Source organism: Salvia splendens, chromosome 2 (assembly GCF_004379255.2).
Source record: "Salvia splendens isolate huo1 chromosome 2, SspV2, whole genome shotgun sequence".
Taxonomy (NCBI): domain Eukaryota; kingdom Viridiplantae; phylum Streptophyta; class Magnoliopsida; order Lamiales; family Lamiaceae; genus Salvia; species Salvia splendens.
Window position 1 is genome coordinate 36219687 of NC_056033.1, and position 13176 is coordinate 36232862.

General features: G+C 38.4%; 4 protein-coding genes across 8 annotated transcripts; all 4 read left to right on the forward strand.

The window, feature by feature from the left end:
* The first annotated feature begins 1076 nt into the window (after positions 1-1076).
* Positions 1077-3055, forward strand: LOC121792486 (protein PSK SIMULATOR 3-like). 2 transcript variants are annotated; one of them, XM_042190449.1, is made up of 2 exons: positions 1077-1344; positions 1454-3055. In XM_042190449.1, exon 2 carries the CDS (start codon positions 1457-1459, stop codon positions 2765-2767), a length of 1311 nt encoding a protein of 436 aa, XP_042046383.1. In that variant the 5' UTR covers positions 1077-1344; positions 1454-1456; the 3' UTR covers positions 2768-3055. The 2 variants fall into 2 exon arrangements, with proteins under 2 accessions (XP_042046383.1, XP_042046384.1); XM_042190450.1 differs by having other exon boundaries at positions 1077-1252.
* Positions 3056-4009: 954 nt separating this feature from the next.
* LOC121792542 (light-harvesting complex-like protein OHP1, chloroplastic) lies at positions 4010-4723 on the forward strand. The gene is made up of 3 exons (XM_042190526.1): positions 4010-4218; positions 4283-4405; positions 4532-4723. The coding sequence occupies exons 1-3, from the start codon at positions 4075-4077 to the stop codon at positions 4598-4600; spliced, it is 336 nt and encodes a 111-aa protein (XP_042046460.1). The 5' UTR covers positions 4010-4074; the 3' UTR covers positions 4601-4723.
* A 1473-nt stretch (positions 4724-6196) lies between these two features.
* On the forward strand, positions 6197-8625 carry LOC121792470 (laccase-17-like). The gene is made up of 6 exons (XM_042190428.1): positions 6197-6383; positions 6461-6612; positions 6681-6925; positions 7018-7146; positions 7291-8247; positions 8339-8625. Exons 1-6 carry the CDS (start codon positions 6276-6278, stop codon positions 8467-8469), a joined length of 1722 nt encoding a protein of 573 aa, XP_042046362.1. The 5' UTR covers positions 6197-6275; the 3' UTR covers positions 8470-8625.
* Positions 8626-9979: 1354 nt separating this feature from the next.
* On the forward strand, positions 9980-11649 carry LOC121792534. 4 transcript variants are annotated; one of them, XM_042190514.1, is made up of 3 exons: positions 9980-10188; positions 10739-11339; positions 11443-11649. In XM_042190514.1, the coding sequence occupies exons 2-3, from the start codon at positions 10913-10915 to the stop codon at positions 11526-11528; spliced, it is 513 nt and encodes a 170-aa protein (XP_042046448.1). In that variant the 5' UTR covers positions 9980-10188; positions 10739-10912; the 3' UTR covers positions 11529-11649. The 4 variants fall into 4 exon arrangements, with proteins under 4 accessions (XP_042046448.1, XP_042046449.1, XP_042046451.1 ...); XM_042190515.1 differs by having other exon boundaries at positions 10821-11339; XM_042190517.1 differs by lacking the exon at positions 9980-10188 and adding an exon at positions 10204-10324 and having other exon boundaries at positions 10821-11339.
* Positions 11650-13176: the final 1527 nt, after the last annotated feature.

Genomic DNA, 13176 nt, shown 5'->3' on the forward strand with positions numbered 1-13176 from the left:
ACGTGCTTTATTCTTCACCACTCTTCAATGATGTTTTGAATGGTGTAGCACCGGCGATCGACTTAACCGTCAACGGAAATGCATACCACATGGGTTACTATCTCGCCGATGGTATCTACCCAAGGTGGTCGACTTTCATGAAGACGCTCAGCAACCCGCAAGACCCGAGACGGGTTCTTTTTGCCCAGCGTCAAGAGTCTGCTCGGAAAGACGTCGAAAGAGCTTTTGGGGTCCTTCAAGGCCGATTCAACATTAAGAGCCCCGTTTCGGCTGTGGTACATTAAGAATATCGCTGACATCATGTAAACGTGTATTATCTTGCACAACATGATTATAGCTTACGAAGGACCGAGGGCGGCTAACTTTTACGACGAGGATGAAGCCGGAAGCTCAACCGCGAGGTCTCCCCCACGCCGAGGTGTGCATACGACGGTGGGCGAGAGGATCGAAACAAGAAACACAATGCACGATACCCGAACCCACACTAAGCTACAAGAAGACATAATCAAACACATTTGGGCGAAATTCGGCCACGAGTAGTGGGTTTTTTTAATTTTATGAATTTAATTATGTAATTTTTAATTTTTAGGATTTTAATTATGTAATTTTTAATTTTTTTTTTGTAATTTGTAATAGTATTCCGGGTATTTTTAATGTATTTTAATATTGTGGAAATATTTTTATTTAAATTGAATAATTGAATGGTGGGATCCTTGAGCATATCCTTCCGAAAAAATATGAATGTGGGTGTTATGCTTTTGCTTAAGAGCATGAAGTAAAAAAAAGTAATAAAATTGGGTATGGACCCATATCCATACTTTTTGACAAGAGCAAGGAGGAGTATGCTCCTAAAATCTACTTGGTCCGAGAAACAGAAAATTTACTTGATGCCAATAAAGTTAAAGTGGAAAACTATAGTAACTTCAGACGTGACACCTACGTACCAGCTTATTTAAAAGCAATGGTAAGACTAATGCAGAAGATATTTTTAATTAATCAACTTAATCAGAGTAGATTTTTAACAACAATAAAATAAGCAAACAGATCGATAAAAGTAACCACCCGAATTAAAAATATAGAAATCCGGCACCAAAAGCTAGAAAAAAATGACCCACGAAGAATTCGTCAAAACACTCCATCGATTTCTCCATCACTCATCAATCATCAACATTTGAATTCCCAGTAATTCGATGGTCAACACTCTAGATCTCCTCTAAACACCTCGAAACCACTCTATCAATTCCCTCCATCTGTAAGAATCTAACCCATTTCTCACTACCACCTCCAAACTTGTTCGCCAACGCGTTTTCAATTCCCTCCATCAAAATTCTTCTACCTACTCATGTAAATAAATACCTTAAATCTCAACCTTCGTTAATTCCAATTTTCTAAAAACGCTTTGGTTATTGTTTTTCTACAATAACAGAATTTGTTGGATAACACTTGAAAACAGGTGATGGTTGGGTTCAAGGGCATGGGGTGGCTGCCGGAGCCGAAGAAAGAGGGGAAGAATCTCGGAATTCTCGCATTCGAGACGGCAAAAACGATGTCGAGATTGATCTCTCTCTACAAATCCGTCTCCGACGAAGAGATCTCGCGCCTGAGAAACGACGTGATCCGATCTAAGGGAGTCGCGTTTCTGAACTCCGGCGATGAGAATTTCCTCCTGAGCTTAGCCAGCGCGGAGTTCCTCGAGGATCTGGATCGCGCTGCTTCAGCGGTGGCGCGGCTAGGGAAGAAATGCACCGATTTCGGTCTGGAGCGGTTCGATCTGGTTTATAAGGAGTTGAAGGGCGGGGTTTTGAACTCCGGGAAGATGAGGTACGGATCGGCGACGGCGGAGCGGAAGATCCGAAAGATGGAGAGGCTGGTGGCGGCGACGTCGGGATTGCATGCGGCGGTGGAGTCGCTGGCGGAGATGGAGGTTTCGGAGAGGAAGATGAAGCTGTGGAAGAGTAAGGATAACGAATTGCACAAGGCGAATTACGATAATTTGATTCATAAATTGGAGATTCAGCGCAGAGAGATTCGCAATTTTAAGGAGATTTCTCTGTGGAATAAATCATTTGATAAATGTGCTGATTTGATGGCGAGAGTCGTCTTCGTTGTGCACAGGCGCATCTGCGCTCTATTCGGGCCGAGAAAGCGGTTCCCGATGAAAGAGAAAGTGTTCCCGCATTCGGGCCCGCTTTTAACCGCGTCGAAGCCCGTTATGGTCCGGTTCTACAGCCGGAAATGGGGCATTTTCGAAAAGGAGGAATCCGGTCCGCAGACGGTTCGGGTTTTCCACTCGGCCAAACCGGAAACAGTGGGAGGTTCGGGTCTGGCCCTGCGGTACGCTAACGTGATACTAACGGCGGAGAAGTATCTGGACTCTGACGTGGCAATCAGCCACGTGGAGAGGGAATCTTTCTACGAGATGCTGCCGGAGAATCTGAAGTTTCAGGTGAGGGCAAAGCTGAGCAAGAACATGCGGTGCGCGGGGGTGGAAGAGGGAGACGCGCTGCTGGCGGAGGGGTGGCGGGACGCGGTGGTGGAGATACTGCGGTGGCTGGCGCCGGTGGCGGACGACACGGTGCGGTGGCAGATGGAGCGGAGCTTTGAGAAGACGAGGTTCGACGCGAGGCCGACGGCGCTGCTGCTGCAGACGCTGCATTTCGCCGATAGGGAGAAGACGGAGGCTGCCATTGCGGAGATCTTGGTCGGACTGAGCTGCGTTTTCCGGTTTGAGAACCGGCGATTTGTTCATTGCGATGAGTTTTATTGAAATGTTTCAGTCCCCATATATCTAATTTTATCAATTCATACACCAATATACATACAGTTGAGTCATATCAATTCTTGAACTTTATCAACATTTACAAGATTTTTGGGATGCTATTTTTTCGAGTGTCATAACTAACCCATGTCGTTTTTGTTTACAATTTGATTTAGTTCAATCTTAAAAATGTTGTTATTTTTGTTGATTTAACTTAATATATATTTATGAAGAATGTCATTGTTGTATTTAAATATTTTTGCTCTAATTTTCAAATGGATATAGTCTTATTTATTAGTGAATTGAAAAATAAGCTCTTCGGTATTTGTCCTTTACTATTACAAATAAATATATAAATAATAGTACTAGGAGTAGTAGTACATCGTTGAATCAATAAATAATTGAGAAAAACGCTAAAAATCTCAATGGAGCCGACTAAAAGATTGTGAGCAATTGGAGAATTTGTTAATGTTTATTTACGCTTTTTAGTATTTAATGGAACCGACTAATTTTTATTTTTTCAAATAGTTAGCTTATTATCAAATCATGAAACATGGAAACATGCACTCCCTCCATTCCACGGTAAACATTTCATTTTGAACATTCGTTTTGGAAAAATGTTACTCCCTTCGTTCCATAGTAATTTAGGCGTTTCTTTAGGCACGGAGATTAAGAAAATTGTGTTAGGTGAGTTAAGTAAAGGGAGAATAAAGTGGAAAATGAAAAAAGTAGAGAAATGAAGAGAGAATAAAGTAAGAGAGAGTAAAGTAGGTGTGGAGAAATGTGTTGACTTTTACTAAAAATGGAAATGACTCTATTACTATGGAACATATCAAAATGATAAAATGACTCTATTACTATGGAACTGAGGGAGTAATAAATAGTTAAAATAGAGAAAAAGTAAAGTAAAATAGAGAATAGTGTAGAGAAATGAAATGCCTCTATTACTGTGGAACCGAGGGAGAGGGAGTACTATATCTCTCGAATCTTGGATTTTAAAAACACGTTGAAATGAATATTTAGCTTCGTTCCTTACGTAAGCGTGTGTTATATTGATTGTAATTGTCATAAATATTGAAATGAATATTTTGAAGTGTGTTTGATTGAGACTGGTTTGTTTCAAGTCTCTAAAACATTAATAGAGGGAGAAAGGGTATATATTTTTCAGGTAAAAATAGAAATATAGACATTTGTATTGAAAAAAGAAAAAGATGAGGCTGTAAGGGATGCACGTCGAAATGAAGAGCGGGCCCATTTGGGATGGGGAATAGATAATGCAAATAGCAACGGCAACACCAAGCATTTCCATTTGAGATATGGCGACTTCAGCAGCACCATTGTCATCCCCCTTTCTCTTTCGATCCTCCATCCTTCACAACCCGACCCGCCACACCCTCTCACTTCTCCACTCTCACAAACGGGCCGGCTTCAATATACAGGCCGCCAAGCTCCCCGACGGGGTACTCTTTTCTTTATTTCTACGTTTATTTGTGCAACAATTGGTTTATATTTTTAAAAATCCAGGTGATGTTGCCGAAAGAGCAGCCAAAATTTCAAGCCCCATTTTTGGGGTTCACCACAACAGCTGAGGTTTGGAATTCTAGAGCTTGTATGATTGGCCTAATTGGGACTTTCATCCTTGAATTGGTATACTACTAGTTATTTTCTCAACTAACTTCACCAATTACTGATTTTTTTAAAACTATTTTTTTCTATGAACTTTGATGGACTACTTATAAATTACTAATCCCATCTCTCTCTCTCTCTCTCTAGATTCTGAATAAGGGACTACTACAGATTATTGGGGTGGAGGTTGGAAAAGGGCTTGATCTTCCTCTTTGAACATTTTCAGCCATCAACACCACCAATGAGATTCACTCTCTATTTGCTTTGGCTGTTGTAAAAATTTACTTATCATTTCATTTTGTTGTAATGACAAATATTTATATGATGTTTATTACTTAATTTATTCTATATAATTAATATTACTACTACTATTTAGAATATATTATGAGTAATTAAATATTACTACTATTTCCTTTCTAAATCTAAATCAATTGGGAAATTTGGAAAATTATGGATGTGATTAGAATTTGACCAAGTTTTGTACCTTTTGTTATTTATTTATTTGAATTATTAGTGAATTTCAACCTACATTGATATACGATGACATCCAATTATTTAGTTAAATTAACATAAATTTAAAGATAATGTCACAAGGACTTGAACAATATGTGATATATGGCCACGAACATTAACCAAACCTAGCCATATAATTAACAATGACATCCAATTAGGACTATACTGCCCAGACATTTGGAAGATTAGAACTATATTTTTCTTGTCGCTGATTTACGTTACCGACAAGCGTTCTTATTTGACTCAGGTTTTCCTTTTCCAAATATTTAAAAATTATGCTAGGAATTTCCCCCTTTTCGTGTGACTTCATCAATTTCTCCAAAAGATACTAGTAGTAGGTTAGAATTTTAGAAAGGCTTCTGCACACAATCCTAACCACTACTTCTACATGGATAACAAAGTAAATCTATCATGGGAGCCGAAGTGAAAGATTACATTTGGAAATTAATATATAATCAATTAGTATAATGGAAAAGAAAATAAAAGGTGGATTTATTCAAATTGACAATATATACTAACTATCACACCAAAACAAAATAAAATAAAAAAAGGGAACATTAAAAAAAATTAACATTGCGTAGGAAGAAATTGCTTGAAACTTAAAATACTACTACAACTATATGTATATACTACTGTTGTAATTAATTACTTTTGTGTTTGTGAACCTACATGATTGACAACTCCACAGCCACCAAACCGAGCTTCTCAATCATTCCTCCAATACGAGTTATCCATGAATATCATAATCCAATTTCTCTCTCCCTCTCTCAATCTATACAACAAATATTTCTTCATGCCTACAACTTTGCATTTGCATGCTTTAATATTAAGCATACATACATACATAAAAGTGATCTAACCTCATCACAAGCTTCAAGCTTATCTATATTACGGTTATCTATGTATAAATACAACTTACACAAAAATGTTTCATCATTAGTCACGTTAAGTATAATTATATGTAACATCTACATAAGAATTTTATTTGGTTTGGCGTATAATATTAAAGTAACATCGCTATTATTATTTAATACTATTAAAATGCAACATTTAGCATGCATTTAATTAAATATTACATAAAGATAATACATTGGTGATAACATCGTTTGACAGTGGTCTAAAACAGAACTAGGCTGTCTTTGACACCACTCTAATGTTGTTTTCCAACTACTATTGGTCCGAGTGATCAAACTACATATATTTTACCTTATTAATGTTTCTATTATAAAACTTTCCGATTTCAACCATTTAAATAATCCAATTATTCATCACCTAACGACCCAAACACATCCCCTATATAATCTCATTGCCATGGTTCTAGCATTACCACCAAACAAACAACATCATCCTCTATTGCAAGAAGAGCCAAGAAACAACAATGGGTGCCTCTAATTTGCAAATCACACTAGCATTGTTTGCAGCATTATTGGCACTGCTCCACCTTCCTCTCCGAGTAGAAGCCGCCACGAGGCACTACGACTTCAACGTATGCTCCATACACTCAAATGTTTTTCTTTCATTATATGTAATGATTTTAGTCTTCATAATTATCAATGTTTTCAGATCAAGATGCAAAATGTGACGCGATTATGCCACACGAGGAGCATAGTCACAGTGAACGGGACATTTCCAGGGCCCCAGGTCGTGGTGAGGGAGGGTGACCGCGTCCTTATAAATGTCACCAACCTTGTTCCCAACAATATCACCCTCCATTGGTATGTGTATAAAAGGAGTTTAAATGATTATTGCTTTGATATTAACTAAGCCGGTAATGATATGACAGGCACGGAATCAGGCAACTTAGGAGTGGTTGGGCGGATGGACCGGCATATGTAACCCAATGCCCGATCCAAACCGGACAAAGCTATGTCTATAATTTCACAGTTGTAGGACAAAGGGGCACTCTTTGGTGGCATGCACATGTCTCTTGGCTTAGATCTACTCTCTATGGCCCTATCATCATCCTTCCAAAGAAGAATGTGCCATATCCTTTCCCCAAGCCATACAAACAAGTTCCAATCATCTTTGGTAACACATGATTCAATCATACTTATTCATATACTAGTACTATTTTCATGTTACATTATAACATACAAATGTGAAATATGTGCCATGTGTAGGAGAATGGTTCAATACTGATACTGAAGCCATAATTAACCAAGCTATGCAAACCGGAGGTGGCCCCAACGTCTCCGATGCCTACACAATCAATGGACTCCCCGGGCCTTTGTACAATTGCTCCGCCAAAGGTACATACTTTTCATCTCAACTTTCTCTACCTTCACTTTCGCTTAAGGCCAAAGGCCTTAGATTCGAGACTTTTAAGAATTTCTGTTTATTTACTAATAGTAAAAAAATAAAAAAAGTGAGCAATTAGTACATTTATTTGACAGATACATTCAAGCTAAAAGTAAAAGCGGGAAAAACCTACCTCCTCCGAGTAATCAACGCTGCGCTCAACGACGAGCTCTTCTTCAGCATCGCCAATCACACTCTCACAGTGGCAGACGTGGACGCAGTCTACGTCAAACCCTTCAAAACCGACACCATCCTCATCGCGCCCGGCCAGACCACCAACCTCCTCCTCCACACCAAAACAACACCCCCGGCCGCCACATTCCTGATGATGGCCCGGCCCTACGCCACGGGCGCCGGCACCTTCGACAACACCACCGTGGCCGGAATCCTAGAATACGAATCCACCCCTTCTTCCACCAAGCACCTCCCCCTCTTCAAACCATCCCTCCCACCCCTCAACGACACCTCCTTCGCCACCAACTTCACCAACCGCCTCCGCAGCCTCGCCACCCCCAATTTCCCGGCTAACGTGCCCCAAACAGTCGACAAACACTTCCTCTTCACCGTCGGATTAGGCACGAAGCCGTGCGATCAGAAGAACGCGACGTGTCAGGGCCCCAACGGCACTAAATTCGCGGCGTCGGTGAGCAACATATCGTTCATACAGCCAACCACGGCCCTGCTTCAGGCCCACTTCACCGGGAATTCAGGAGGCGTTTATGAGCCGGACTTCCCCTACAGCCCTTTACGGTGGTTCAACTTCACCGGGAGCCCTCCCAACAACACCATGGTGGGAAACGGGACGAAACTGATGGTTCTTCCGTTCAATGCGAGTGTGGAAGTGGTGATGCAGGGGACAGGCATATTGGGGGCGGAGAGCCACCCCCTCCATCTTCATGGATACAATTTCTTCATCGTCGGCCAAGGCTTCGGAAACTACGACCCCGTTAACGACCCCAAGCGGTTCAATTTGGTCGACCCGGTCGAGCGGAACACGGTTGGTGTGCCGCCCGGGGGATGGGTTGCTATCCGCTTCTTTGCCGATAACCCGGGTTAGTAGTACTGTGTTAATTATCTCAATATTAATTTTAATGATGAGAATTAATTAATTAACTGATTATGGATTGTGTGTGGAAATTGTAGGGGTTTGGTTTATGCATTGTCACTTGGAAGTTCACACGAGCTGGGGATTGAAGATGGCGTGGCTTGTTTTGGATGGAAAGCTTCCCAATCACAAGCTGCTTCCTCCGCCCTCTGATCTTCCTAAATGTTGATTTTTTTTAATTTAAAACTGAGGTCTCGTCTGTCCCAGTTTTGTAATATTGACTTGGTTTGTTGAGATTTGTACAAGTAAGACTGCTAGGCTTGCATTTTGGTGGTCTTTTGTAACGTTAATTAGTTGATTTTAATAAAGTGATTTTTTTCATCTACTCACATATTTACTTTACATTGGGAGAGACTAATAAATTTTCAGGTGTCTTTGACGAACACTAGATGATAATTGTCTTCTTTCTAGAGTTCAAGATTTTAATTTGTTAGAAAAAATACTTTAAATTGACGTAAAATTAATAATGTTGTAATTGTTCCCTAAATCAAATTCGAAACATTAAATGGTAGAATTATTCAACAACCAACCTAGTTAAGAAAAGAATACGAGCCCATCTCAGAGGAGCAAAGAAGAATGATAGCATGAGTAGTTGGTTAGATAAATTACGTATAAAAAGCTTTTATTGGTCATAGATACATGTAAACATGGAGATGACCCTGCGCACAATTCACAGGATCGTCTAAACATATGTACAAGAATAACCTTTAGAGCATCGAATATTAATTAGCTAGCTAGCTTCTGAGCGACACATTTGTTGCGAGTTTAATTGAAGCTCTCATTTTAATTTTATATGTGTTTTAAGGAATGTAAATTAGTATGAATGAAAAAGTTAGGAATTTCATTTTTGTATTATTAATATTATAATGAAATATGAGTAAAATAATTTGTGGAGTATGAAATAAATTTACAAAAAGTAAAAAATAAAAAAGCTCCAATTCTTGATTGTGGTGGGGTCGGGAACCCCCGACTCCACCCAAATTTATGGATGCTAAACTACAAATTAGGACAAGCCAGTATTTTGTTTCATGCCTAATTTTGTAATAAAATTACAAACTTAGAGTGACAAATCATGCGAGTTGGGTAGTTATTGGATCAGTTTGGTAATGACTCAACATAATAAGGCTTAACCCAAACTTGATAGTTGAAAAATTCTCAATATCAGGAGTTTCATTTTTATATTATTAATTTTATAATAAAATGTGAGATCGGTGATTTATGGAGCGTGAGATTCGCTTATTAAAAATAAAAAATAAATAGAACTCAAATCGTGGACGTACCTAAGAGTAAAAATGAAACATTTTTCATTGACGGGATTTTATTTTTACTAATAATAATTAGGTGGTTGAATACTAATGGGCTATGGGCCAATTTGTTTTGTAATGCATATAAGCCCAATAGTCGTCAACAACCGCTTCTATATCTCTTTATTAAGCGAATGTGTTTAGGGTCAGTAATTCATAATATGGATATCGTTATCGTTTTTAGAACAACTTACTTCATACGAGACCTTTATATTTTTAATCACGCTCTTCTATTTCTAATAATTGAATAATTGAGATTTGGTTTGTAATTGTGCTGTGCATTAAAATTTAATCACGTTTATTACTTTTAATCTATAGATATATACTCTATAAAAGATTTACTGTAGTAATTATGCTGAGATAAGGATAATAACTACGGCAATGTCATCGAATTCGAGAGAGAAACAAAGCCTTAAAAAAAACGGCGTTGAAATTTTCGAGACAGAGTCGTAGTCATACCGGCACCATCACGATCCTACTCCGATGTCAGAATCACAATTTTCTTGTCATTCATCTACTCGTAACTTCTAGTTCAAGAGAAGATAACCTCTGCAGATTACGATGGAGGAGCCTCAGCCAACTAGGTGGACTACTTATTATTTTCTCTGCTTCTCTCTGTTTCTTGATTTGCACTCTCCTTACTCACAATTTGCTTCTTCATGGCCTTTTTTTTCTTGATCTTGTTTCTGTTGTGGTTGCCTCTGATGCAAATTGTAAATGGTATGTACTCAACATTTAATTATGGAATTTAATTAGGGTTTGAAATTGTGAAAAAACAAATCATGGATTTGATTTTCTTGAATGCAAAACAGAGAGTTTGATTCTGTTTGAGAAGAATTTGATCCATGGGTGGGATCAAAAGACTTGCCCTAATTTGTCTTCATTCAATCAATGTAGCAGGGATCAGAAGACTTGCTCTGATCTGATCACGAGTGTTTAGGGGTTTTGTTACTCTTCACAATATATATGTAGGGTCAATATATGCATACTTTCTTGATGGGGGCAGCATGTTTCTTGTATGTTGTCAGTGTAAAAGAGCCATCTTTGTGCAATCAATCTTGCTGATGCTGCTGTTTCTATTGCTATTGCTTGAATATGGTGTATATCTGATTATGCTTTATGCGATCTTACTAGCCAGAGGAGCTGTTTTTGTATTCTAATCCAATGGCTTGGCGTGTTAAGTCGATTATAAGACTGGTTGTTTTCTATACACCAGCATTGCTTCCTTGAAGAAGAAAAGAAAACAGCAAGATTCACAGCCGGAGAAGCATCTAGCAAAGCACGTTTGTCGAGAGAAGGTAGAAGGCGATGAACCTGCTAGAGGTTGCGAATCAGAGCCAGAATCCACAAACAGCAACAGCTTCCACAGCAACTATGCAGACTCGTTCATGTGCAGCGATGATGAAGATAAAACTGATGGATGGTTTCAAGAAACGTGCACATCTGATGAGCTTGCTGCCTCATCTGCTAGCTGGGCTGCTACCTCTTCCGGTGCCAGCCCCTATTCCTCGGAGTATAGGTCTTTTGTCAATTCAAGCACCCGCGACCCCAGAGTCCTTGTCTATGAACATGAATGAGGATCAACATGATCAGCACGATGTGGGATTCGGATGGGAAGGCCACGCTGAGATCGAGCTGTACACAGATAAGGAGCTTGAGGATCTGCTCTACTCGAACGGGGCAGCCCCCGGTGGTACCTTTATTCTTTCATCCGGAAGGTGGTCTGTCGATCAAGGTGAAAATTTTGATTCGTCGATTAAAACTTAATGAATTTTCTCTTCTTGAATATAGATTTTGTCGATTCTTCATTTTAGTTTTGTTTTGTTGTTGTTGTTCAGGTGCAAGAGCTATGCAAGAGGAGGGTAAGAAAAAGCTGAAAATTGATAAGGAGTTTGAGCAATTTTTTTCTATGCTTATGCTTTAGCAAAAGAATTTAGTTTAGGGTCTTTCAACTATTAATTAGGAATAGTATTTGAATCATTTGTGTATACATTTGAGATCGTCATTGGCTTTCAAATAAGTCATAGAAATCTTGAATCTTGCAACGCAGCATGTAAATTAGTACTACAAACTTATTAAGCATTCACAACATTATCATCAAATCAAACAAGATATGATAAAATTAGTATACAAACAAAGACAAATGAATAAAACACAATACAGTACTAATGTTTGGGAGTTAATAAATTAAATGACATAAAATATAAACAGAAATTCTGAAACTAACTTTTGCTGAAATTAATTCTACCAAACATACTAGTAAAAATTGAAGTTGGACAAGGAAAATAACAATGCAGTGATAACCAAACATGCTAAAAACTAAGAGAGCAAGAATATATGCTAAGTCTGATTTCGTCTGCTTCGATCAGCGGTGACGAAGAAGTTCTCAATCTCCGGAGACCGGAAAAATGCATCCGGCTGAGGCTCCTTGTCATGCAGTGGCGCCTGTTTCTTCTTCGTTGGCTGCGGAGGACAGAGCAGCGCCGCCGGTATCCTATGCTCCTGATGCTTAGGCGTTGTACACTCTTTCTCTATTTCCATTTTGTCACACTCAAGAAAAATGAATACTAGCGAATAAATCTTAATGTGAGATGAAAAATTAGCAGAAAAATGAATACTACTATATATAATGTTGGTGGAAGTAGTGGGACTTGGCATGGGATCGTTGACGGTTACTGATTCAGAAAATGGGAAAATGTTTTTTTTTAATTAAGTGAATTTTAATTTAGAGTTTCGTGGGTCATTTAAGGACACTATTTCACTTTTAGTAATATGATTTTCAAATTCATTTTTTTAATTTTTACGTACTTCTTAAGCTGGGAATTTGGAGTTAGAGATTTGATACCGATGGGTTTCATTCTTTACTTTGAGATATTCAAGATACAAAATCTCAAAAAAAAAAAATTGTTGGTCAAGACTCAGAGGACCAAGTCAACAACGGCACCTATTTCCATTTACAAGTCAACAATGGCAACTTTAATTCTGTTGGATCTTGAATTTAGTACTGCATTTTCAATAAACAAAGCCCAATTTCAAGCCCAAAAGTGAGGAAGTCCAGTTAATTGTATGATAAATTTAAGGTAGAATATCCATGTTATAATAACATATTAATATTCTAGATTATGCAGTTTATTGAGCCCAAACGTGTGCGTAGTTCGCTCATAATTACAATATTCCTTATTCAATAATTTGAGAAAATAATTAATCATCTTGACCACAAAATATTTTGTATGTCAATGGCTATTATGTTAAGTACTCTTATCCTATTTGAAAATAGTGTTATCTCCACTGGGACAGTTGGAAATCGTGCTGAGGATGAAGGTTGGGGTGCTAGATTCTTCTAGAATGTACAACCATTTAAAACATCAAATTAATTTCAATGTTTTTCTCTAGATCCTAGATTGAATCACAGAAGAAACTAGATAGTAGTACTAAAATAGACTTAAATTTTGTTAAGAAAATGCTCTTACAATAATGGTAAATATTGGTGTGAAATAAGAATCATTTTTAGCATTTTAATTGTGATCTACTGTGGATATATCTCGTTATTAGATGAAATGCAAGGCATAAAT

What these genes read in the sequence shown, in the direction of transcription:
- LOC121792486 (XM_042190449.1), top strand. Translation starts at nt 1,457, where the DNA reads ATGGTTGGGTTCAAGGGCATGGGGTGGCTGCCGGAGCCGAAGAAAGAG.
- LOC121792542 (XM_042190526.1), top strand. Translation starts at nt 4,075, where the DNA reads ATGGCGACTTCAGCAGCACCATTGTCATCCCCCTTTCTCTTTCGATCC. An exon ending in CCGCCAAGCTCCCCGACGGG is followed by an intron (nt 4,219 to 4,282) that starts GTACTCTTTTCT and finishes TTAAAAATCCAG; the next exon opens with GTGATGTTGCCGAAAGAGCA. An exon ending in GGACTTTCATCCTTGAATTG is followed by an intron (nt 4,406 to 4,531) that starts GTATACTACTAG and finishes CTCTCTCTCTAG; the next exon opens with ATTCTGAATAAGGGACTACT.
- LOC121792470 (XM_042190428.1), top strand. Translation starts at nt 6,276, where the DNA reads ATGGGTGCCTCTAATTTGCAAATCACACTAGCATTGTTTGCAGCATTA. An exon ending in AACAATATCACCCTCCATTG is followed by an intron (nt 6,613 to 6,680) that starts GTATGTGTATAA and finishes ATGATATGACAG; the next exon opens with GCACGGAATCAGGCAACTTA. An exon ending in ACAAGTTCCAATCATCTTTG is followed by an intron (nt 6,926 to 7,017) that starts GTAACACATGAT and finishes TGCCATGTGTAG; the next exon opens with GAGAATGGTTCAATACTGAT.
- LOC121792534 (XM_042190514.1), top strand. Translation starts at nt 10,913, where the DNA reads ATGAACCTGCTAGAGGTTGCGAATCAGAGCCAGAATCCACAAACAGCA. An exon ending in AAGGTGGTCTGTCGATCAAG is followed by an intron (nt 11,340 to 11,442) that starts GTGAAAATTTTG and finishes GTTGTTGTTCAG; the next exon opens with GTGCAAGAGCTATGCAAGAG.